At 32.7% G+C, this 26,580-nt stretch overlaps 1 protein-coding gene across 3 annotated transcripts in view; it reads right to left on the reverse strand.

The window, feature by feature from the left end:
• Positions 1–282: 282 nt before the first annotated feature.
• The window catches only part of SCaMC (Short Calcium-binding Mitochondrial Carrier), a 74,746-nt gene continuing 48,448 nt past the window's right edge, over positions 283–26,580 (reverse strand). For 2 of the 3 annotated variants that reach the window (XM_040721848.2, XM_040721849.2), the window contains 4 exons: positions 24,454–24,565; positions 5,899–6,489; positions 4,088–4,241; positions 283–3,143 (listed from right to left, as the gene is read on the reverse strand). In XM_040721848.2, coding sequence (XP_040577782.1) covers positions 2,950–3,143; positions 4,088–4,241; positions 5,899–6,489; positions 24,454–24,565 — 1,051 coding nt within the window. In that variant the 3' untranslated portion in view covers positions 283–2,949. The remainder of the gene's footprint in view (positions 3,144–4,087; positions 4,242–5,898; positions 6,490–24,453; positions 24,566–26,580) is intronic. The other variant, XR_011782175.1, reaches the window with a different exon arrangement.

The raw sequence follows: 26,580 nt of genomic DNA on the forward strand, positions 1-26,580 counted from the left end.
TAAATAACAAAGATCCTGCGGGACAAATTTGCTTGCATCTCCTTTTAAGAAGAAGAATAGGCTCACTTACACAACTATTGATCTTGTTTGTAGATTTTTTCAAAAAGAAATTCCAAAAACTTTATTTTTTAGTGAACAGCTGCTGCAAAAAGTTACTAAAATGTATTTTTTTTTTTTTTTTCTTGATAGTTATTTTAGATTTTTGAAAATTTATTAGTTTTTGCGAAGAACAGGCCCTCCCCCCTCCAAAAAATAATAATATTATTCCTGCGGACGCTCCCGTGTGATCAAATTTGGCTTGCATTTTATTGATATGAATATGTATAGTAAATACAAATTAAATAGGAATAATGATTAAAATATATATCAAAATAGAAAAAAATAACCCTAAAATATGAACATTCAAATAATCTGACGATAAGAAAGAAAACGCTGGTCCTTTGATACGAATTTCTATTCAAGTCATAGTAATAATAATTAATTATTACTCGTAGATATAATTATAATTGGAATAAAAGAGAACAAAAATAAGATGCTATGCTTCAAATAAAAAGATGGCGGATTTCCTAGGCAGAAATGGAATCTTAATACATGACGCGTCAACATAACAAATGAACCTTGAACACAAATCGAGAAAAGGTAGCGTTGTTAGGGTCCTTATTTAGGATTGAAAACTGACATCCCATTAAGTTTAGTCTCGGTCCTTAAAGTGATAAAGTCTGGTCCTTCATGACGTCACTCAACTGTATTTTTCTTTTTTAAATTAGTCCTAGCAGTGGAGAGCCTTAAAGATCAGTCTCAAGGATTGATAGGATCAGTTCTAAAACTATAGTGAACCGAATAAATAAGGATCGACACAACATTAAGAAAAGGAGGAAATCCCAAATATTTTATAGAAGGTGCTCAGTACTTTGCCCTAAAGCCATTTTGCTCCAAGGATATTTTTCCAGAATATTTAAATAAATGATATTTAGACCTTGATATTTTTGTTTTTTTGCTTGTAATTGATGCTCTCTTTGAATTTTAGATCAAAATATGAAATATTTCTTACTTTAAAAAACATTGGAAGGTTGTTATGAGGAAAAAGCAGGGATGTTCAGTGGTCGTTATGATCCACAATGTGTCAAAAGAAGATGCAGTTGGTAGTAGTGAGGCAAAACACTAAAAGCCGCCTCTTCTTAAGACACATCCTGGATGATAAATAAATTGAAATAATTGTTCATGCCACATAATAACTTTTTCGTAATAATGATCATGTCTAATGGTGATTGATAACGGAGAGCCGAGCAGTGAATAGCACTCATGCAAAATAGTTTAACGGGAAAGAAACCGGATTATTTTCATATAGGTTGCTTGGTACTTTTGCTTCAGGGATAGTTCACCTCAATATATACATAAATGATGTATTTAATTCTCTATAGTAAATTATTAGTGGAAATTAAACTTCACTTTGAATTTTTAATCAAAATATGTAATGTGTATCACAATAAAATGAATTAATTGCTTGTTTTATGTTGGTATAATGATGGAAATATGCTCCTGTCCAATACTATGTTTGTTTGTTAATCCATGAGTATTTTCTAAAAGGTTTTTATCGATCATGTATACTGATAATTAATAAAGAAGAAGTGATTAGTACTTTTACGATTCCAATCATTACTGTTTTTGTTAATTTTTCGTATATTACTAATTTTTTGTCTCTGGTTCGGATTCATTATATAGTGAGATTTAGTTGGTGTATGCATTGACATTTTGGGGCATAGTTTCATGATTTTTCCAACAGAAAACAAACATTTAATGCATTTTATAGCAATACACATTTTAATAATAAAGGAACATCAATTTTAATCATAAGTAAAGAATTACAACATATTAATCTCATTTATTTAAATGTTAAGGTGAAATATCCTTGAGGCAAAAGGGTTTAAGGCAACTTGTCCGGAGGCAAAAAAGTTTAAGGCGAACGATCCTAGCGCCTTCATCAAAATATTTATTTGAATAATTACTCAAATTTGTGGGATGAATTAAAATATATATTACTCAGACCTTTTATTTGATTTTAGAGACGTATATTGGCTTGGATATGGCCCTTTTCAAATGATTTAAATTCATTCTTATATTGTGAGACGATCACTTTTGACAACGCTAAGAGTGCAATTAATAAGATTAATTTGTTGATGTCAATTGATGAATATTCATCAATGAATACAAATGTTGCTTTTATATTGAGGGGCCACATATTTAATACTGCAGGGATCTTCCACAAAATGAGGGAATGCCTTCTCCATCCCATCTCCAGTATCTTCCACATCACGACACTTCATCATTTGTGTATATGTGTTTGCATGTTTGAAAGTGGCGGGATACTTATTATAATAATTTATACATATTCCTACAACAGATTCTACTATAGACGTATTCCCTGAGCAAGTCAGGCATCTGATAACTAAACCATTAATTAAAGACACTAATCCGACTGATTTACATAGACAAAGATTTACAATAGATAAATAAATCTATATTCATTTAAAATATATATACTATGTTGTATTCTTCACCAACTGTTTGTGGATCGTCAAAAAGGTAGGCTTTAGGTACAGAAGCCAGAGAGAGAGAGAACAAAGAAGTGGGAAAAAGAATCCAGGTGCCAGATCCATGGGCAGGAGAGAAAGTTGTAGCTGTAGCTGTCATTGCATGTCTGTCGTTTCCTAGTTCCTTTATTAGAAATAAATTGATACTCCTTCAAGGCTCCCTCTCAACTCTTATATATATAAGTACGAAAATACATTCATGCACTAACAAATCCTTTCTACCTTCCGACAGGACATCTGGTTCTACAAATCAAAGGATATGAAAGCGATGGATGATCGAGTAAAAGTAGTAATAGTACTGAGAATTTAGTGGGTGAAAGAATGAATAAAGCGAACGAATGAAAGAACGGATTTGTTTCTACGTCATTTGTGCTCCCAGATAACCGATAGTCCTTTCATACACATAGTATGAGATGGAGACGGCAGGAGCAACTTTGCAGAAATTGGCAATGATTCCACGATAGAGTCCTTTGACGCCCTCATTCCTAATAGTATATTTGAACAATCCAATCATTCGGGTTTGTTCTTTCGGAAGGTTTAGATTGAGTCCAGCTGAAAAAGAATAATAATAGATTAGTAATGCCTGGCAAGAGTGTCAATAATTTCCATCATTTGCCCCCTCCCCCTCCCCAAAAGATCAATTTATTTTTTTAAATATACAGCGTGCGGTCATCTTTTAACAACAAACTTTGAGCACCTACAACTGCCACATGTGCGCAGGTAGGACGTTGTTTGTTGTTTTTCGGCTAGCCAGAAGTCTTTGGTGTCAGTTAAAAGACAGCATCGATCAACAAAGTGTTTATTCAACAATCGTGGAATAGGCGATCCGCCCCGTACGAGACAATGTTGAGATTACAAACTGCTTAAAAACCTGGACAAGTCCTTTGTTTGGAGAGTCTGGAGGTGATTATGTATCAACAGCAAAGAGATACTGTTCACAAGATAAGTTCAGACTGCCGGCGTGATCAGGATTTCATTTCAAATTTGCAAAAATCATTGATGATGGGCCATTCAAATCGATATGGCTCATTGCCAGAGATCTCAACTGCACTAAATATGTGTGGCAGATACTTTGTCTGGCAACTCTGCTCCATGCCACACAACAAAGAAAACTTTGACCTGGATGTAAGAATTTTTATGTGAATTTGTTGGACACAGTGTTTGGCCTCTTAGCTCACCAGATCTGAACCCTATAGAATTATTTGTCTAGGGAGCAGTTGAGCGTCACATTACCAGATCCTCCTCCAACACAAAATCTGAGCTGATGTGCTCGAGGTCGAGTTGAGGCTCTCATATTGAATAATATATATTTTCTTTATTCATTGTTTTATTTTAAAGTCGGATGATAAGTGTAGGAGAAAATCCACCTTAAAAAATATCGTGTTAGTTGTTAAATAGAGGTCGCACACTGTATTTATGATAAAAAATTTGTTTGGAGCTAAGGAGAGAGAGAGAGAGAGAGAGAGAGAGAAAGAAAGAAAGAAAGAGGAACACACCTTGGGATTGAAGTTTTGTTCTGACTAGAGCAAGTGGATATGCTGCAAGTTGTCCACAACAACTACTAAACGTTCCACAAGATAGCAAAATAAATGCAGGGGGCGAGGAGTCTTCAGTGCTACTGTACTTATTTAAATAGTGGATTTTGAGAGTCTGAAAGAAAAGAAAGCATAATTTAGATAATTAATTCATTAAACTATACAACTTAAATGACAAATTATTAAGAAATATACAGTGAAAGAAATAAGTATTTCATCCTTTGGAGACTAAGAAAGTTTGTCCACTGATATGGAATTTAACTGGGACTGAGGTTCGTCGAAGACTGGCCAGACCCCTTAACAGGTGGGTTTTTTTTTTGGCTTTTTTCTAGAAATTTTATAGGTCACTCAAAAAAAGGTGTAAAATGTTTAGTTGTTTAAAAAAAAAAAAAAAAAAAAAAACGCCCATCAAATTATTTAGCAGAGCAAAAAATTTAATATTTGAAACTATTTTACAAAAATCTATTTTTTTTTTTTTGTGGATAACAGTGAATTTTTGAAATTTTTCCGAAAAAATTCATATTTTTTAAGAATAACCATTGTTTTTTGAAATTTTTTGTGAATGTTTTTTTTTTTAAATATTTTAATATCGAAATTGTATATTTGAAATTTAACTTAGGATTTTTTTTCAAATTAATTCAAAAAACCAAGCCCCTCTAAAATATAATCCTATGGCCACCCCTGATAGCAAAATTGTGGTTTTTTTTTTAAATTATTTAATATATTAAAGAATCAGAATCGGCAGCACTAATTTTTACTAGGATCGTATCGGAATCGATATTTTTTATTGAATCCTCCCATCACTACTTATTATACAGTAGATTTAATTATTCGGATCTTACACATATTTTTTCAAAGGGAAATTAATTAAACAGCACCTATTAGAAATGGTTCTTCTGTTATTTGTATATGAGTAAGATATGTTTCGAAGCTCAAGTCATAGTTAAACTTTAAGCTCAAATCGATATGGGTTATCCTTGTTCAAGAAGAAAATGTCATAAATCTGCATATATATATATAGAGTTTGTGTATATGTGTCCTAAAGATGTGCCCACACAGTGTTAGGCCTATGAGTCTGAAACCTAGAATAGGCCCCTATTTAGAACCTGTTCAAACTAAGACAGGCTTATTCTATACCCAAAACATAGCAATTGTTTTTCGGACGTCAAAGAGACGAGATAGCGGCTTGAGTTATAAATCAAAAAGTGAATCAAAAACAACTACAAAATAAGGACGATTTCTAAAATTATTCAAAATCAAAAAAGTTATGGAAAAAAAAAAATCGGTGAAAATTGCAGTTTCGTTTATTGTTTTTAGGCGCTAAAAAAAATGTATTTCCAATGGAATATTGGATTCGTAGATTAAATAAAGTACCCAAAAAATCGTGGTAGGTTTGTGTTCCTCTTTACAATGCCAATAAATGCTATTAACTTTTTTCACACAAATTTGTACTAAACAGTTTTTTGCAAATTTCTTCGCGAATTTCGATAGGTCAATTTTTTGACATCTCATCTAGACAAATTTTTATGCGTATAAGTTGATATGCTATTTGAAGTTTATAACACAATTTTTTTTTTTAAATTCATAATAATAAATTTTATATAATATACAGTCGCTATATTATAATGCTTGCCCACACCAAACATGTATAAAAAATGACATTCAACATTGTCAATGTGATTTTCAGCTCCGTCCTTGGCCAAAACAAGTCGAGTAACCCTTTGCTAGTATATATATTAAATATTTCTGAAACACTTCATCCCACGACTTACTTCATAAATGGTGAGATCAATGCCTGCATAGGGCAGAATCCCCAAAAGATTTGGCACATAACCCCTATAGAATCCACGAATTCCATCTGTATGTAATAACTTCCGTACACAACAAAATATCCCCTTGTACTCATTCGTCTTCCGAAGCGCAAACCTCGTTTTCAGCACTTCCAAAGGATAAATGGCGGATTGGGATATTCCCCCAGCAGCAGAGCCGGCAATGAGACGTTCGTGCGTAGCAAAGTCCCTTTCCTCATCAGGTCCCTTGATTCGATTTTTGATCCAATCATAGGCACCAAATTTGAGAGCGGACTCAGGAGCAATTTTAATTACGTTGACCCCATTTCCACGCCAGAGTCCACGAACACCACCCTCTTTGAACATGTAGACAAAGGCTTCCTTCATAGTATAGGATTTTCGTCCCCCATGTACCTGTAGAATGATTTTTAATCGATCCAACGGTGCAGTACATGTTCGCGAGACTGCGCCGGCACAGCCTCCAGCAACGAGATGGCGCCACCACATTCCTGATAAATATTCTTCAGGAGTGAAATCATCAGGTACACCAAGATCCTCACCCAGGTCCAAATACTAAAAGATAAATAAATAAATATGAATTAATTGCTCATGACTCACACTTTTTTTAAAAGTATATATAACTTAATAATCTGCTAAATATTAGTACTTTCATTAGTTATTTCTCCTTATTTTGAAAATTCAAACGTATTAGCGACCAAAGAGCTCTATAGTATTGATAGTGATCAAAGTTAAGCCAGTATAACGTCTTTCAATGTTGACAAATATATCTTTTCTTTTTGATTTAAGCACACGAGGTTTTTAGACAACTTTCATATGCCTAATATCAGGGGAGTCCGAAGGATGTGCCCTTCCCCTAAATTAAGGATTTTTTGCTTTTTACTAGAATTTTTTCCCCGAGCATTAAAATTTAATATTTGAAATTTTCTGTGAATAGATATGGATTTTTGATATTTAAAAAATATATATATAATATTTGAAGTTTGATTTTTTTATTTTTTTTTTTAATAGCTATGCATTTTTGAAATTATTTTCATAAAACTTTAATTTTCTGATTATTTTTTCAAAAAAACTCCAAAAACCAAGCAATTTATATTTAGTAAGGTAACACCGTACAGTTATAAAGTGGTTAAGATTGACATAAAATAAACTCACTGATGGATATCTACGAGGACTTATATATTCGTTTTAGTCAGGTCTAGTGTTAGAACCGATCCTACCGGTCATTGGAATCAATCTTTAATGCTAACAGTACTGAAACTGATTAGTGAGTGTAACAAATGAAAAACAGAGAGTAACTACAAGCATTTATGAAGTTTTTACCTTTTATATTATTAAAGCAAAGTTTGATTGTTCATCGATACCTAATAACTCTGGGCAATGCCGGGTACTACTTCTAGCTTGTGATAAAATAGATACAATATATTATATATTTTTTTGTAAATTGATTTTTTGAATGGAATATTGGGCATTTTTTTATAATTCAATAAATGGTTTAGACTCCAAAAATAGCCAATCAAAATTATACATAAAATATGTCGATACATATTTGGATAGAATAAATATTTTCCTCTAGGGATTCAAGGTTCCATGTAAGTAGGTTCAAACTCAATGTCATTTGTACTTAAATATTTTTGGTGTGTTAACATCAAAATAACCTTGAACAGAAATCAATTTTACATAATATACAGATTTAATATTGTTTTTTTAAAAGTTGAAATTAAACGTATTATAAATGAAAAAAAAAATAAAAAATGAATAAAAGTAATTGGTACCTGATAAAAGATGGAAGTTACGAAAATATTATTTTGTTGTAGTATCAAAAATAAGTTGAACATGAAAATGAATATAGTTGTGATTAGTGTTGTGATGGTCCTTATTTATAACTCAGGACGCAGACCAGTCCAGTCCAGTTCCAACCAGTCCAGTTCTACTTGTAGGCCTTAAAGAAGGTAAAATCGATCCCTCGCTACGTTACCTGGAGAGTTTTTTTTTCCTTTTTTAATCATTCTATTATATAACAGAATAAATTAAATAACTCAGTTTATATTGTATTTTAATAGAGAATAATACAGGGTTAGGGCTCAAAAATGAGTAATTTTTAAAAACCGTTTTCACTTCTCCATAGTTTTATTTTGTGCCATTTCAAAACTGAGTAATTCAACAATTTTCTACACTTTTTATTCATTATGATCCCTTTATTCTTCAGGGCATCTACATTCGGATGAGAAGTCTGATTAGTCTCGCCCTCCAAGATGCACCAAACATCAAAGTCCAGGGAGTTCACGTTGGGTGAGGACGAAGGCCAGAAGGCAGTCATGTTCTTCCTGCAGAAATACTGCACCTATCAAGAAGTGTTTTGAGACCCTCTTGGCTAAATATAGTTGTCCCTGCGGGAACCTACTCTTCAACCATGACAAGACATGGTACCTGAGGAACTTGTAGTAGACGTGAGTGTTGACATTTTCGTTGAACTTGAAGAAGTATGGAGGCCAAGGACCATAACCTGAGCTGGTTGTTTGTTCCTGAAGGTTTCCTTGACCTGAGCTCTTGATTTAGCAAAGAAGCAATCATTTTTCCTATTCAGAACAGCGTCTCCGTGTCGACTTTTGCGTGGAGATCACACGCACTCTGCCGTTTCGCTTGTTGCTCGGACATTTTTGATCGCACAAAAACCGAACAAACATGAAATTATAGCTTTTTGTCATACTTTTAGAAATGAGGCTAGACAGCCTCGAAGAAGATTCAAATTTTTGAGTCCGCAACCTATATTTTTTGCAAAATATGTGCAATGATCTTGATACATATATCTTATATGGCTTAATGAAAAAATTCAAACCCGGTCCCAAGGACTGACTGTCTGCACCAAATAAATAAGACCAACACAACACTAGTTGTAGAAATTAGACCAATATTAATTTATATAGGAGATTTTTATTTAAAATTAGCATTAATTGATAGGCAGGGACGTAACTAGTCCCTTTTTGTGGGGATACCCCCCTCCAAAAAAGAGTTTTTATAAAACCCCTTCAAATTATTTCTCATATATATATATTTAATTTTTTCCTCTTAAAATGCATTATATAATTAAAAAATTTGTCATTCTAATTACTAACCATAACTTAATACTATCATTTCATTTTGATATATTAAAATTTCATGGCTATTATGTATTTATGAGTAATGTAACACTGGGTGGGCATTAGAATTTTATAATGTACCAGAGAATACTTATAATAGGTACGGGCAAAAGTAATTTAATCTTTTGTGCTTTATTTGAGTGTCTTATAAGAAGTGTTACATCCAATTTAACCCAAGTATACCCCCACTCTGTTCCAGAACATGTTGCAAACGAGAATCCATCTTCATACTGCCCCTGTAGAAGCCCTTGTCCCTATTGGCAAAAAACTCGCAAAGCCATTTTCACAGGTCTATATTGAAGCCAAATTTGTATCCCTCAGCGCATTAACCATAGACAGGAACAGGTGGTAGTCACTTGGTCCCAGGTCTTTACTGTAGGGTAGAGGCATGAGAACTTCCCATCCGAGCTCACAGAGGTTCTGGCCCGTCATTAAAAGATGTGTGGGCCCTGGTCTTGTCTTGATGATGTCTTGTTGTCACCTATCCACCAATGCTCTCCACTTCTGCTCGATCGACAGTTTGAAACGATCAAGTTGTTCACAGTAGAAAGCACAATTCAGCAAGGGGAAAAATCGCTCGAATCACTGCTGTGCAACACGAACAGATAGAGTATCGGCCCCGTTTAAATCCCCAATTTTCTTGGTCGCTTTCGACGTATTTTTCCCTTCAGATAGTAAAAAATGCTAAATATTGCTTTGAGACCTCCATAATCGACGCACAATAATTCCTGTCTAAACCAGCCAAGCGCAATACTGTCTGAAAAGTGTTTGGAGTATATACTCCCACCTTTACAACGCCTTATCTTATGATCCTATTTGACCAATAATGAACAAGATATACTTAGTTTTAAAAAAGAAGGCAGGAAATACGAAATTACTTTTTCCCCAACCTAATATTTTAGTAATTTCTATTGTGAAATAGTCAAAAATGACAGGATTAATACAAGTATCATCTATTCTGGAACTTGTACACAACATATATAATAAGCCAAATGGTATAAGTATTACGGGTTTAAACTTTTCTGAGGCTAAGCCCCCAAATGATGAAAGCTAGCAACGGCACATTAGATAACTATACCAGTGTCCACATTTCTATAATAACTCGAGTAACTACATAATAACAAATAGGTCATTTTGATAGGTAGATCAAAGGATAATTAGTAAGCCGTTTGTATGTAATTACAGCATGACTCATACTATAATTAAATAAGGCGTTATTATAAGACGAATAAGTTGTAACTCGTACAATTCATAGGCTTATACGAAGTGAACTTGTAGACAACAGATGTAGATAGAGCAATTTTACTGACGTCATAAATTGCATCATAATGAGGCATGGCAGTTGCTTTATTAGAGGCCTGGATGATGAAATCCGCACACTCTCTCGGATTTACAAAAACAACATAAAATCCGTAATTTTTAGTATTTTATGTTCAAATAAAAAACAATGTCATCGTAGGATCGTGATCCTTACTCAATATACTTTTCCTTCACCACGATCACAGCCACAATAGAGCCTCTGAAGCACGAGGAGACCTTAATGACAGGGTCCCTGGGCATGGATATGAAGTTATCCTTGATGACAGCAACCAGGCTTGGCTTAGACTTGTGTGGGGGCGTCTTTAGTGTGTGTCTCAAGTTGGCCCTAGATTATCAGATTAAGATTGGGGCTGCTGGAGGATAATTGTGAAGATCTGTCCAGGTTACATTGTGTAAGACTGGCATTTCAGAATATCGTTAATACATGCCCTAACTGCCTTGTCACTGACTTCAATTCCCTTTCCAATTGAGACAAAGGAGCTCTTTTTTTCCTTTATTATTTAATAAGTCGTGGTGTGTGTAGTGTTGTGTTGTGTGTGAGGGTACTAATTTAGGACTGAAGACTGCAGTTTTGTCCAGTTCAATCTAAGTCGAGTCCAGTCCTCCATATCTGTCCTAAAAAATATATACTTCCGTCCTTGATGACGTCACTTATATTTATTTCTTTCATTTTTAAATCCGTTCTAGTTCTAAGACCGATAGGATCGGTCCTTAAACTGGACTAAATAAATAAGTACCCACGTGAACATTGGCCTACATTAACACCATATGAAATTAAGTGTGTTGCATAAATCAACTGATAAATCAAGATCGGTGAGGAAATAGGTACAAAAATAGAGATCCCAAAAATTGGTACACGATTTGATAACGATTAAATTCCGTTCTATCACAGTATAACCTCACTAACACAAAAAATTATACTATATTTGGTTGTCAAGCTCTGGATTTTTCTACTACAATCCCCCTAATCAGAGTTTTAAACATTAATTGGTGGAATTAGAATTAGCTCATGTTAAGTTGTCTCCCATTTATAACGATTATTGAATGATTGTTCCATATTTGAGAAGAATTGGCTCAGTTACTGGCTAACTACCAAGTGATTTTAGGCTTTACCCTTGTTTCTTTTTTTTATGGAGAGGTTGCGTGATACAATATAGGTAACAACTTACTATGGTCTATGATATCGGCATGGACGAAAACACCAATTAATGATTGGAATCAAACCTGAAATAGTTGTACTTATAAATAGTGTTGTGTTACTCCTTATTTCACCTTGTTTATATTTTATGGAGAGGTTGCGTGATATAATATAGGTAACAACTTACTATGGTCTATGATATCGGCATGGAGTTAATGTATTGTATCTCAAACCTAAATAGTGTTGTGTTACTCCTTATCAGCCGGTCCAGTCTAGTCACATCTTAGGGCTGGTTCTATCAGTCCTTGGGACATGTCTTTAAGACAATAAGACAAAGAAGAAATATTATTGTTGTTCCGTATACAGGTACTACGAGGGTGGTATGAACAGTCTTCGACCTCAAGTTGAAAATCTCGTAAATAAAAGCTAGACACATCTATCTAGCATCTGTTTGACAGCCATTTTGGACGCACAGTTGTTATGTCACAGTTGTTTGAGTGAGTTGATGTCAGTGTTTTTGTCTATTTTTTTTCTGATTTTTGTATTTTATGTTTCAACATAGTCACCTTGTAGCTCTACACACTTCCCCCAGTGATGTTCCCATAGCTTTAACCCGTCCGGCCTATAACTTTGTTGGGAAAGGTGTGTAGAGTAAGAGTGTTCAGCCCTAAATATCAGTCGTAATAACCTATAAAGTTTGGTCCGTGATTATGTCAATCAGCATCATCCGTTTTAGTACTGACAATCCCAAGGGCCTACCTTAATAAGGACCGATCCCAAGGACTGATAGTACAGGTCCTAAAACTGTATTGGACGGGATTGAATAAATCAGGACTGGCTCAACACTAATCATAATGTGATTTCTTTCCTCTTGTTGTTTTTTGTAGAAAAGGTTGCATCATATAATGAAGCTAAGGATGTTGTTATACAGGATATATAATCCCTTAAGACCGAATCGGGAGTAAAGTAATTCGATCTTGGACGAGTCTCAACACCAATAGTTAAGTATGTATGTATGTAGTATGACTTACGAGTAAAACAATTATTCTATTGAGAGTGTGTAAATATATAAATATATATCTCTGACTCACTCTTTCTTGAGGGATAAATCAAATGTTTGTATGCAATGCTTCAAAAAATATATAAAAAATAGATATGAACCCTAGCAAAATACGTAAACTATAATATATATATATGGTCTGTCAACACAAAAGCAAGCTAGAAAGGTAAAATATTTGGAGGAGGGAGGGAGGCTTTTGGAATTTTTTTGAAAAAAAAAAAAATTCAATTTTAAAAAAAATCCACAGCTGTTTACAAAAAATGATTTCCTTAGGAAAATATTTGAAATATTAAATTTGAAGTAAAATTATCAATAATGCATAACTATTGACTAAAATTAAATTTTTTTTTCAAAAAATTTTATAAATTAAATTTTTGGAAAAAAATTCAAAAATCCGTAGCTGTTCACAAAAAATGAAACTTTCCGGAGAAATTTTTTTAACAATCTATAGCTATTCTCAAAAAATTCCAAAAATCCAGAGCTGTTCATAAAAAAACTTAAATCTTTTGAATAAACATGTTTCAAATTACAAATTTTCACATTTCAAAAATACCTATTTATTCACAAAAATTACAAAATTATAGTACTGTTAAGAAAAAACTAAAAATTAAATTTCAAATGTTAAATTTTTGGGAGAAAAAAAATTTCAAAAATCCATAGCTATTCACATAAAATTTCTAAATTACAGAGCTGTTCAGAAAAAACTAAAATTAAATTTCAGCTATAAATTTTTTTGAATTTGTTTTTCAAATATCCATAACTATTCAACAGACGATTAAATTCTTTTTTCAAAAATTTTACTTAAAAAAAAATTGGAATATAACATATTCTAGTAATATTAAAAAAATTCCTTAATTTGGGAAGGGCTATGAAGCCTCTGATAAATTTTTCTTATTAATCCTTTGGGTATGCAAAATTTTCCCTTCTTTAATATTGATCGTCACAATAAAATAAAAAGAAATTGACAGATGGTATGTTTTTGAAAGGGGCCATATAGGAGCATATGTATTTATCTTAAATCAAATAAAGATTCTAAACTATACCTAGCTCATCCCAGTGATTTGAATAATAAGTCTTTTTGTATTATATATGTGAAGTAATAAAAAACTAATTGGAAATTTCTCCTTTTCTTGATCTTATTTCAAGATTGTTAATATTTACTACACCAAATATAATGTGTGTGTTTTTAATATAATCCATGATAAATGTATATGTCATGCCTTAAATAATAAACATTCAATTGAATAGACGAAGAATTGCAAAAAAAAGAATATAAATATATAATCTTTTTAAAAGTTCAATTTCCAGGAATTATACCTCCTACCCCCTTTTCCCATGTTTCCAACGTCCTAAAAAAATGAGCAATGAACTGATTAAGAAAGAAAGTCGGGACTTTCCAAGAGTCTAATAAATTTTCAAAAAAAAAAATGATCAAAATACATTCTAGGTACATATTAATCCAAGTACAAATAAAAATCCAACGTACGTAGGCATGAAAAACCAAACCAATAAGGAATGGGAGATGACGATCGTCATCTCAATCTCTTATTGCTTAACCTTGAGGAAATACGAGTTTCATAGCAAAAAAATAAATAAATCGGGGAAAACCTTGAAAATATATATTTAAAAATATAATGAATTAGTGTTGAGACGTAGTCCGAAACCGAACTCTTCGCTCTTGAGTGGGTTTTTTTATTGATTGATTAGCACGGATATATTCGATGGGAACAAGACATCTAAGACACCCCCGAGCATTACCTCCTGAGCAAGTACCCCGTACTTTTATCTCCAATCATTTCACTCCCCGAACAATCTCCCCCCTCAACACTTAACCCCCATCTCTTTTTATCATTAACATTGAAAAGTACAATCAGTATATGATAGAGAGCCAAAGTCATAAATGAATGTTCTGGTTGTTTGGAGCACTTGTTGGGCAATGCAACTTTAAAGTTCGAATCAAAAAGTAATTACATATGAGTTCTATAAATCATCAAAATTTTAATACGAAAATAGGGCTGTAGATGCGTCAGGGAGTCAAATGCTAGTAGGGGGTTAAAACGTTGGGGTGGGGTGGTTGATAGGAGCCCTACAACCATATTTGATCTCAAAACTAATGTTTTCGTTCTCAATCCATGAATCAATTTTCTCCTCTATTCTGATTTATGAGTTGTACGATTGATGCTACTTCATATGACGCTATTGATTGTCGATCTTCACAATTTTGAAAAGCAGCCATGACGTCATTAACCATTCATCCATATAATTTATCTATACCAAGGATGTCCAATCTTTTAATATAATGCCCCACATTGCCACAGGAAATATTTTAATGGCCCGCATAATCTATCAAATTAAATGTCATGAAAAATGGCTATCTAATTCTTCAAGACCAAACTACTTCAAAAAAGGACAATCTGGCAACCCTGTTCAGGGGCGTCCGAAGGATTAAAATATTGTAGTTTTTTTTTGAAAAAAAATTAAAATTTTTGCAACGTTGCATAATTTGATAGAACGACTTTTTTTGTTTAGAAAATAAATCCGCAAAAAATCTGTTTCCTCCTGATTTCCATTTAAAACTTTTTTCCCGAGAGCAATAATTTTTCGAAAATTACAAAACGACTTATTCAAGTTCTAGGAGTTTTGAGGATATTCTGAAATTTTGCTAATAAATACTACTTGAAGTGAAAATGAGTATGGACCACACTTAAACATTAAGCGGGCTGCAATGCGGCCCACGGCTTTGACATCCATGGTATATACCAAATTTTAAATGAGAACAATTCATCTGTAAATAGTTTGGTCCCTTTATAAATCATAACGGTTTCAGACCTGTCTATCATATTCAGAATGAAACCTTACTATTTGAATCAATATTTCGGTACACAATATTATGCCACAATATAATCGTTTTCAAATCGTGGACAGCGACAATCTCTATATTGATTTTCTCCCCTATCCGGTTTATGAGTTGTACAAATAGAATTTGTGCAATTATACTTCATTCAACTTCGTATAATGTTATTGTGCTGATATTCAACATTTTTAAATACACATGACGACATTAACTATTTATCTATATAACTTATTCGGTCCACTAAAAATTACAACGGATTCAGACTGGTCAAGAATTTTGCGAATGAAAATTCTACAATTTGAACAGGTATTCCCAATCTCAGACTGTAGATAGAAGTTAATCATTATTTCATTATTTAAATCTAAAAATCCTTTAAATTAAAATTAACAGGCTAGGAATAAATTATTCTCTAGAACTCAATGTGCGTAGGTTCGCGCCCCGACCGTTCCTAGAGAAGAAAATATACTTCACGTATGTGGAATTCAAAGAAGATTCCTAGGTGAGATGAAGTAAATGTAACACTATAAACTTACGTCATACTTAAACAGGGGAACTCTATCTGACCAAAATAAAGGAACATTAAAAAATCGTTTTCAAATCGTGGACCAATTTTCTCGGGCTCAATCTATGAACCAATTGATTCCCTTATTCTGATTTATGAGTTGTACAAATATGATTTGTTCAACTCATTGTACTTCATATGACGTTATAGTAGCTCACAATTTTGAAACGCACCCATGACGTCATTAACCATTAATCTATAGAATCCTGATATACCAAATTTTAAATGAGACCCATCCAGACCGAACTAATTCGGTAAACTAAGAATCATAAGGATCTCTCTGACTGATCTAAGATTTTCAGATGGAAACCCTACAATTTGGAGTGATATTTCGGTCCGCATCACGATCTCAGACGTTAGATGGCGCAAGGATTCTACGCCTAGCCAAGTAAACAATGTTTACACACCATTTTATTACTAGTATTGAACGAACTACGATTATATATGGACTAGGGATTATAAATCCGGAAATTAGGAATCATGTATTTAATAATTATTTTACCAAAACTAATTCAGCAAATCACAAATCTTTTTCTCTTACGTGAGGGGATCCATAGTGCTTCAAGCTCCAGCTTCAACCACAGCCTCTAACCTGGTCCTGAACCTGGCGCAGGCTTGGATATGGAACTCTTTGTTCATGTTCGCCAATCCCTGGAGAATGGAAGCTCGCCATGTTCACGTTTATTGGAAATGGATCTCAACCCCCAGTACTCTATGTGTCGGGCGTCTTGGAGAGAGAGAGACCGGTCGCTCGACACATAGTAGCACAACAGATCCAGGTAGCTTGGATGCCAAATATAAAGGTTTTAAAAATGTGTGATTTTCCGGAATAAATCCGTTTCCAATTACCCGATTTGGACAAATTTCAGACATTTAGGCTCTCTAGAATAATTATCTATGGAGTTATTTGCATCCTTGGGGATCCAATTGAGATACATAGCTCCCCCTTGATTTCAGGGGGAGGTTGTGCGTTCCACTGAGTGTCATTCTAGTTTAAAAAAAATGATATGTCTGATATTTGTGGGTTTAGTCGGCTTTTATTCGGCTTTTAATGAAATTCCTATTCAATAAAGCAAGATATAATCTTATTAAATGGTAATAATTTTCGTTGCGCTCTAATATAATCCAAGCATTATAAATATTGAATGGTTAGAAAGAAGTATGACTGACCCCCTCATGTCTGCTTGTTCCTTCCTTCTTCTTTTTGAATACTAATATGTATCATGGATGCATGCATCACTAGGCACATTCATAAGTACATTCCTTCAACAACCATTGCATGTTGGTTGGAGAGCAGTTCACAAAACACGCTTGTTATTTGTCCCATAGGTAGATAGACAGAGGAAGGGCACTATTTAAATAAAAGAAAGAGTCCCTTTAGCAATTAATGGACTCTATACATAATAAGTACATGTAAATTAGGCTGTCCAAAGTAGTAATGAGACGGATCTTTGACCCGGATTCGAAGTATGTAAATGGATACGGTATAAGTAAACTTGTATTATCCAAAAGGATCATAACGGTCTTTGAGTACTTGAACTTTTACGGATCTTAAAAAGCTATTGATGGGACGATTAAATAAAAACCGATGCCGATTCCGATGCAATTCTAGTATCAATTCCGGATGCTTAATCCGAATCTTTAATATTTTAAAAAGTAGCTAAACATACTATTTTGCTATTAGGGGCGTATACAGGATTATATTGGGAGGAAGGGATTGGTTTTTGGAATTTTTTTGAAAAAAAATTGCAAATATACAATTTAATATTTAAATTCTTTTCAAAAATGCACAAGTATTGACAAAAAATTTATTTTTTTGGAATTTTTTTTTTTTTAAATCAACAGCTGTTCACAAAAAATTAAATTTTTTTGGAAAAATAACCATAAAAAAAAAAGGAAAAAACTTTCTGATATCAAATTTTTGAAAAAAAATTCAAATATAAAATTTTGGGAGAAAAATTTCAAAAATACATAGTTATTCGCAGAAAATTAAATTTTTCTCCAAAAATTGAAAAATTAAATTAAATGTTCTTGTAAGAAGCAAAAATTCTTTTATTTTTGCGGAGGGGTTTCAATTTTTTTTTTTTTTTTTTTCAAAACTTTTAAGTAATAAATAGGGCAACCTTACTGTACTCTTGCTTTTATGGATCTTAAAAAAGAATTTAAGATCTTTCAAAACATAAAAGGGCTATCGTATACCTTAATAAATTTAGGATGGGTCTTGAATCCAATGTACTTGAGTACGCTATATGTAAATTTGTATTATCCGGGATCCAAACAGGTTTCTGTTACTCAAACTTTTATGGATCTAAAAAAAGTTAGAGAGATTTTCCGATCTTAAAAAGTCTATAGTATATACTTAATATATATAAGAAAAGTTTTGAATCCGGATCCGAAATACTTGAGTACGGTATATGTAAGTAAATTCGTATTATTCTGGATCCGAACAGGCTTCAGTTACTTAGACTTTTGCAGACCTTAAAATTATTGGATAATTCATATCAGACGGATCTTAAGATCTTGATCCAGAGTATTCGGTTCGCTATAGGTAAATTGGAACCGGCATGTGGTAATCGAATTTTTACAGATCTTAAAAAAATATACGATAGATTTTTTGATCTTAAAAAGCTATAATATTGCTTTATAAATATAGGATGTGTCTTGGATCGGAAATAAAGTACTCGGGTATAGTTTAGGTAAATTGATATTATCCATGATCGGAACAAAGTCTTTGGGTAATCGAACATTTAAGGATCTTCAAAAACTTTTAGTTTTGTTTAATATAGATCAAATTAGTATTGAATCCAAACCCAAAGTAATCGGGTAAAATAAATTGATATTTTCCTGTATCAGAAAAAGGCTTTGGTTACTCGAACTTTTACATATCTAAAAAAATATCCGAGGGATATTTTTTTAATCTTAAAAAGCCTATAGTATTACTTTAAAAATATAGGACAAGTCTTGTATCCGTATCCAAGGTACTCAGGTAACGTATTGCTTTTATTATCCAGGATTCCACAATAAATACTTAATCCTAGTTTTACAAAAAAATATATGATCTATAAAGAACGTAGCATTTCCTTTTCTCTTGATTAGTGCTTGCGGCGACATCCCCATTAACAGTTGCATCGCATGGTTATCCCAACGTTGGTATTACAATAATTCTATTAGTAACTAATCATTTGTTCTAGTAAGTATTAACATCAAGTTATTCATTGTTTAACATCAGTAATCAATAAAAATGCAACTTAAACCCGGATCTTATTATATTTAGTTCTGAATTTCAGGTGAAATTCGCATGAAATTTGAGACAATTATCCCTCTATGGTTAAAAATCTGGATCCGAAAGTGAGGATATCTCATATTTACGCAAGATCGTAATAAAAAATATCCAAAATAAATACAGATCGTGCCTTAACTTGGAGGATGATATTTGAGTTGCTGTGTCCAAAATTAAACCTAGACAAGACCTGCTTTTCTCAATGCGGAGTGAACTTATGTCAAACCAAGACCTTTATTCGTTTATAAGCCTATTATCACATCCACAACATCTAATGTTATTTTTTCTCAATTTTGACTTTAATTACGACAACAAAGAGAGAATTGATAGTTTAGAAATAATTCCACGTAATCGCTGATTATATATTTAGAATATATCCAATCATTTATTCGTTGAATTTCTTATTTTTTCCTTATATTTTTAAATATGTGTAGAACTAAAATATTTGTTTTTGATCAATAGGGTCAAATAACTTAAATTATTTGGCTCTGGGTTAACTTTATAGGGATTGTATGGTTTTTTATATAATTTGTATAAAATGAACTCCAAATTTTATAATAATCTCTCAATGAGAGGTGATGGAGTCGCACAATGTCAACCAAAAAAAACTGGGAACCACTGCATTAGGCAATACCAAGGCATTTTTTCTTTTCATAAAAATCAAATACTCTCCTTTAGAGCAAGGACGACAGGTCCCAACTTGAGCTAAAACTCTAACTATGATTTGAGCGTAGGAAGGACTCTGGTATTTTCTACTTAAATCCAAATTTAAAAAAAAATACTTATTGTAAGTGTTATTTAATTCATATGTCTATTAGTAAATATATGTAAATTTGTTATATAAAAGTTTGGTGGGTCTAGTTCGAATCCCCTCTGAGTAATGGAAGAAAACATATAAAGGTTTTAAACTGTTGATGACTACCCTACCTTAAGTATTAAATGTTCCAGTTCCATTTACGCTTAAAGAATTAGTGTAAGCACCGGTAGGGACCTGTTATCCTTGTTTCAAAGTGGGAAAATTTTATATTTGTATAGATGAGATTAAATAGGGAAAATTGAGGGTATACATTTTTTTAAATAATATCTAGAGATCATTCAGTGGGTTAGTCACATCTGTCAATTGGACAGACGGTAGATGATTTATGCAATTTTGTTAGGAAAATGATCTACAGATCCTTAGAAGGGTCAGTCTCATCTATAAATACAGCAGATGGGTAGATGGGAAACTATAACCAGATCCTTCAATGGTTTAAGAACATATGTAAACGGGACGAATAGGTAGATAATTCAAGCAATTTGATGGGAAAACTATCTACAAATCCTTAGATATGTCAGTTAATTTGTAAATGGAACGGATCAGTAAAATATTCAAGCAATTTTGATGGGAAAACTATCAACAGATAGATGATTCCTTAGATATGTCAGTACCACCTGTGGATAGGATAAATCGGTAGATAATTCAAGCTATTTTGATGGGCAGTTAATCTGTAAATGGGACATATCGGTAAATTATTCAAGCAATTTTGATAGGAAAACTATTTACAAATCCTTAAATAGGTCAACCCGACCTGTAGATATGATATATCGGTAGATGATTCAACCAATTTTGAAGGGAAAACTATCTATAAATCCTTTGATAGATCAAATAAGCTGTAAATGGGGCAGATCGGTAAATTATTCAATCAATTTTGATAGGAAAACTATGTTCCTATCCTTCGATAGGTCAACCACACCTGTGGATAGGAAAGAACGGTAGATAATCAAGCAATTCTGATTGGAAAACTATCTAAAGATCCGGAAATAAATCAGTTAATCTGTAAATAGGACAGATCGGTAAATTATTCAATCAATTTTGATAAGAAAACTATGTACAGATCCTTCGATAGGTCAACCCTGCCTGTGGATAGGATAGATCAGTAGATGATTCAAACAATTTTGATGGGAAAACTCTCTACGATCCTTAAATAGGACATGTCGGTAGATGATTCTAACAATTTTGATTGTAAAACTATCTACAGATCCTTAGATAGGTCAGTCCCACCTGTGGATAGGATAAACGGGTAGATAATTCAATCAATTTTGAGGGGAAAACAATCTACAGAACTTAGATGGGAGAGATTGGTAGACAAATAAGTACATACTCGTACATAGTATAATTGCGTGCAATTGTCCACCTACAATATCCTGGAGGGCAGTCTTCGTAGAACTGTAATATCTATATACAATTTATATATTAGTCATGAGTGACTCCGCTTCTTCGTGGAATACACTCATGTAACTCTTTTTTTTTTGGGTAAACCCATGTTTTAAAAAGAGGGGGAAGGAGCATGACATTTCATCATTCATAATACGTACATAAAGAAAGACTATACTTCCTGAGTATGATGTATCTAGTTATTCTCATGAATATGTACATTAGGGTAGTTTGTTTTTTAACTTTTTTGGAATTTCGATTATGGCTAGTCCGAAAATGTTGTGATATGGTATGGAAATGACCTATGCAAAATGACATTGTCCTACAAAGTCATCTTTAGGATGCAGATCTCGATCAAATGATGAAAAAAGACAACAACTCTTTACTTAGTAAATATATATACTAACAGGGATTTTTAGATATTGAACATTGTATAATTTTGATAGACATTGCTTTAGCCCATAAGAAATGTTAAAAAAGTTTTATTCTAAAATTATACAATAGAGCAAAAAAATGTTAGAAAAATGTAATGTACCGCGTATAACGCGCATCATTTTTTTGTATTTTTTTAAAGAAAGATTAAAAAATTTCTTCTGTGATTCTTTTTTTTTTGTTCCATAGGGTATTTTCAGAAAAAAATTTATTAATATCTATCATGATTGATTTATACAAAATAATGCTTAATGTCTTATTTTAATCTTCACTGAGAAAATAAAGAAGTTTAGTCTAATTTCAAACTTTGAAAGAGGTATGCTACCTAAAAAGACACGGTAGGGTAATAAAATTTCCCATAGTTTATTTCCTTACCAATTGACAACTTTTTCAAACAAGCCATAATCGAAATTTGAAAAAAGTTGAAAAACAAACCGGCCTAATGTACAAATATTAAAAAAAAAAAAGGTGAATGCACTTCACCAAGTCACTTACTTATATGTATGAATTAGGAAGACCCTTTGCAGGTGGTTTTTAATGGCTAAAACGTGTCTTCATCCGCCTATGTATGTTTCATAGACATATTTACTCTACTCTTCACAACGCTACAATTTGTCCCGTCATATATTTTACATATCTATTAGTGCTGTGTTTCGTGTTGAAAATCATCCTAGATATGTCTTGGAGCGTTTTGATTTTTAGTAGAACGCTCTATAAAAGATGTTTGCTCTCTTTTCCTCTATTATTCAAACCGGTTTTAAGCTCATACGTCACATGTATGCATACAGGGAATAGCGCGCTTATAGCAGTTTTTGGGAATAAGAAAATCCGCGTCGAACGGATACTTTTTTAGATCTAAAACTCGTCAAATGGGGCAAATTATTTTTCAATGTCCCCTTTTACTATTTCCCCATGTTTTTTTAGGTGTCAGGTACTTTTGCCTTAAATCATTCCTTTAAAGGCATTTTGCCTCAAGGATATTTAGCCTTAATATATAAGTACACAAAATTTCTACATCCTTATTGAATATTTTTGGTTCAAATTGATATTCCCTTTGAATTTTTTATTCAAAATATGTATAATTTATTGCTTTAAAAAATATTAAATGACTGACATCAAAATCTCACTATGAAATCCAGGGATTCTCAACCTCTTTGTAGTGATCTACCACTTGTAAAATATTTATTAAACCCAAGTATCCCCTTATCAGCACAAAGCATTTTTAACTTCAGTGACCGGGGGGCGTACACAGGCCTATATTTTGGAATTGGAAGGGGCTTGGTTTTTGGAATTTTTTTGAAAAAATTTGAAAATATCAAATGTTTTCGAAAAAAAAATGTACAAAATCCTTACCTATTCACAAAAACGAAAATTTTTAGAAAAAATATTTCAAAACCATATTTATTCTCAAAAAATTAAAAATTTTCGGAAAGAAATTAAAAACCCATAGCTGTATCCAAAAATGAAATTTTTGGATAAAATATATCAATTATAAAATTTTTGAAAAAATTTTCAAATATTAAATCTTTTGGAGAAAAATTTAAAAATCCATGGCTGTTCACAGAAAATTAAATAAAATTTCAAATATTAAATTTTTTGAAAAAAAAAAATCAAACATTAAATTTTTTAGTAAAAAACAAAAAATCCTTAATTTGGGAGCTACAGCCCCTGACCAAAAAAAAAATCAAAAGTACCTTGTCTCTAGACACAAATCCAAAAATTAAAAAAAATTTCAAAAAATTTCCACAAAATACCAAATTAATTCTCAAAAATTATTTTTTTTGGGGGAAGAAATTCAAAACCCACAGCTGTACACTAATAATGAAATTTTTTATTAAAAACAAATATAAATTATAAAATCTATTGGAGAAAAATTTAAAAATCCAAGGCTATTCACAGAAAATTAAATTAAATTTCATATTTTAAATTTTTTTGAAAAAAGAATCGAATATTAAACTTTCTTGTAAAATAACCAAAAATCTTAATTTGGGGGCTACAGCCCACCTCCTACGAACGCTCCTGAGGCATGTACCACTTGTAAAATATTCTTTCAAAATCTCAAGCATCCTTTGGAGTGCCTCCAAGTACCACCCCCTTTGAGAACCACTGATGTAATGAATTCGTACCAGAGACAAAACAGATAAATTAACTATTAATTAATATGATAAGAAAAATAAACAAACACAATAACGATTCCAATCGAAGAATTATCATTCGACATGATGGATAATTCATAATGGAAAACAGTCATGGGTTAACAAAAAATCATAATACGAGGGAAGAACAGTGTTTTCCTTTCGTTATGATACAGGATGTGTCAGAAGAAGAGGTCATGGCGAGGCAAACCACTGAGAGGATTCGGGGAGGCACACCATAGATAAAGTTCCAATGCCATCAGTTATATGACCCATACATACAAGATAATCATTTAATTTGAATAGATCAAAATAAAATGATAATATCAATGCATAGTAAGTAATTAGATTGATGAACGTTGTAAATAAATAAAGCATTTTAAGGCGAAGAAATTTCAACTTACGTTGTGTCTCCAGGAATGTATAATGTCCCTTAACTCCGAGCTTGGATGAAAAAGGAGATAATCCCTCCATTCCTCATAGGAAATATCCAAGGAATTATCATCAAAGTTGATCCTGAAACAGAGAAAATAGAAATCATAATCAGTAAGATGTATGTATGTGAGTCATTCCACGATATATTTAGGATTAGTAAATGGATTTAACTCAAATTGAGTATGTAGTATTATTGATAGTAGTCCTACTCCGAAATGAAATATTGGATCTGTAACTCAATCCAACTCTGAAATCTGAGGTTTTAAAGATAACCCTTAGTCCCTTTAAGATACTAAATTGATCAAATAAAATTGAGTATTGGGAGATTAAAAAAGTTAGCATTTCTAAGAATTTTTGATAAAGGAAAACAATGAGGAACGAGTTTAATTTAGTATTGAAAAGCTATCAGATAGCTAAACAAAACTTATAATTTTTACAAGTGTTTGTTTATGAATCATGTTCTTAGTTTTTGACCTTAAAACTTTAAAGGGTATTAGACATTCATTATTATTATTTATTTATTTTTTAATTTTAGACATTTAAAGATGGAACACTTAACTCTTCAGAAAAAAAAGTATTGTAGAGTTCAGTCATAGAATTAGGAGTAATATTGTGGTTTATAAATATTTCATTTATATAGCATTTTGTACATAATTCATTAAATTAGATGAACACTTATTTACTTTTTGTAGATAAATACAAATAGTTCATGTAAAACTAATTTCTTCATCTTTCAGATCTCAGAACTCAATAGTTGGATCAAGTTAGTGATATAATACTTCATTTCCGCGTATGGATACTATAAATGATTTACCATAACCAATTTGAGTTAAATCCATTTTCTATAAAACATTTATCGTGGATCATTCCATGGATCAATGTATATAGTTGTATAAAATATAGCCTGGAACTATGTAAAAATAAAAGAAACTGAAAGTAAACGTAGTAATCCTGACAATTTGAAGAATGTTTTGGAGTAGAGCAGTTTAGATATCATAATGTTTCATTAAATGAACTGCGAGCACCTGTAAGATAAATGATATAATCACAAGTCCCACTCCATATATTAGAATTACTCAAATCACGATCCTCAATTCTACTCTGAGTCCAACAGGGACTTACAGTGACAAAATTTGAACATTTTAAAAGCCATTTTCACTTCTCCATATATTTATTTTGTGCCATTTTTATGGCAGACTTTTGAATCAAAAGTTGGTAATTCAACAATTTTCTACACTTTTTATTCAATATGTACCCCTCAATTCTGAATGATGGCTTCAATACGGGAACTAACAGAAGCACAGCTGGCCTTGATGAACTCCAAGGACAAGTTGTTCCACACCTTCCGAATCATGGCCTTCAGGACATCGACATTCAGTTGTGAAGTTTTGTTCTTCATGACTTCTAGGAAGCTCCAAACAGCTAAGTCCAGGTAGTTCACGTCTGGTGAGGAAGAAGGCCAGAAGTCTGCCGGCCAGAAGGCAGCAATACTCTCCCTAAAGAAATCCTTCACCTTCTTGGACGTGTGTTCCAGAGCACCGTCTCGGGTAAACACATAACTGTCCCAGGGAAACGTACTCTTCAACCATGGCAAAACCTGGTACCTGAGGACCTTGAAGTAGACGTCCGTGTTGACTTTCGTATTTGGCCTTGAAGAAGTAGGGATGTACCTTACTGCCGTCCGACGCTACGACGTGGAGGACCATGACCTGAGCTGGATATTTGGTCCTGAAGGTTCACTCGACCTGAGCTCTTGATTTAGTCAAGAAGCGATCATTTCCCCTTTCATAACAGATCCTTGGGGTCAACTTATGCGTGGAGGTGATGACAACCCATCTTCCGTTTTGCTTTTGCTCGGACATTTTTGATCGTACAAAAACAATGCAAATAACTAATTGTAGCTTTCTGTTAGCTCTTACGAATGGCGCCAAGTACAAAAATGTCAGACCTGAGGCAAGACGGCCTCGAAAAGGATTCTAATTTTTGAGTCCTCACCCTGTATAATCCCCAAACAATCGATGACCGTAACTCTTCGTCATTCATGTAAATAAATACACTATAAGTGGTTACACTTACATGTCAATACATTCCATGTC

This window comes from Lepeophtheirus salmonis, chromosome 11, assembly GCF_016086655.4.
Source record: "Lepeophtheirus salmonis chromosome 11, UVic_Lsal_1.4, whole genome shotgun sequence".
Lineage (NCBI taxonomy): Eukaryota > Metazoa > Arthropoda > Copepoda > Siphonostomatoida > Caligidae > Lepeophtheirus > Lepeophtheirus salmonis.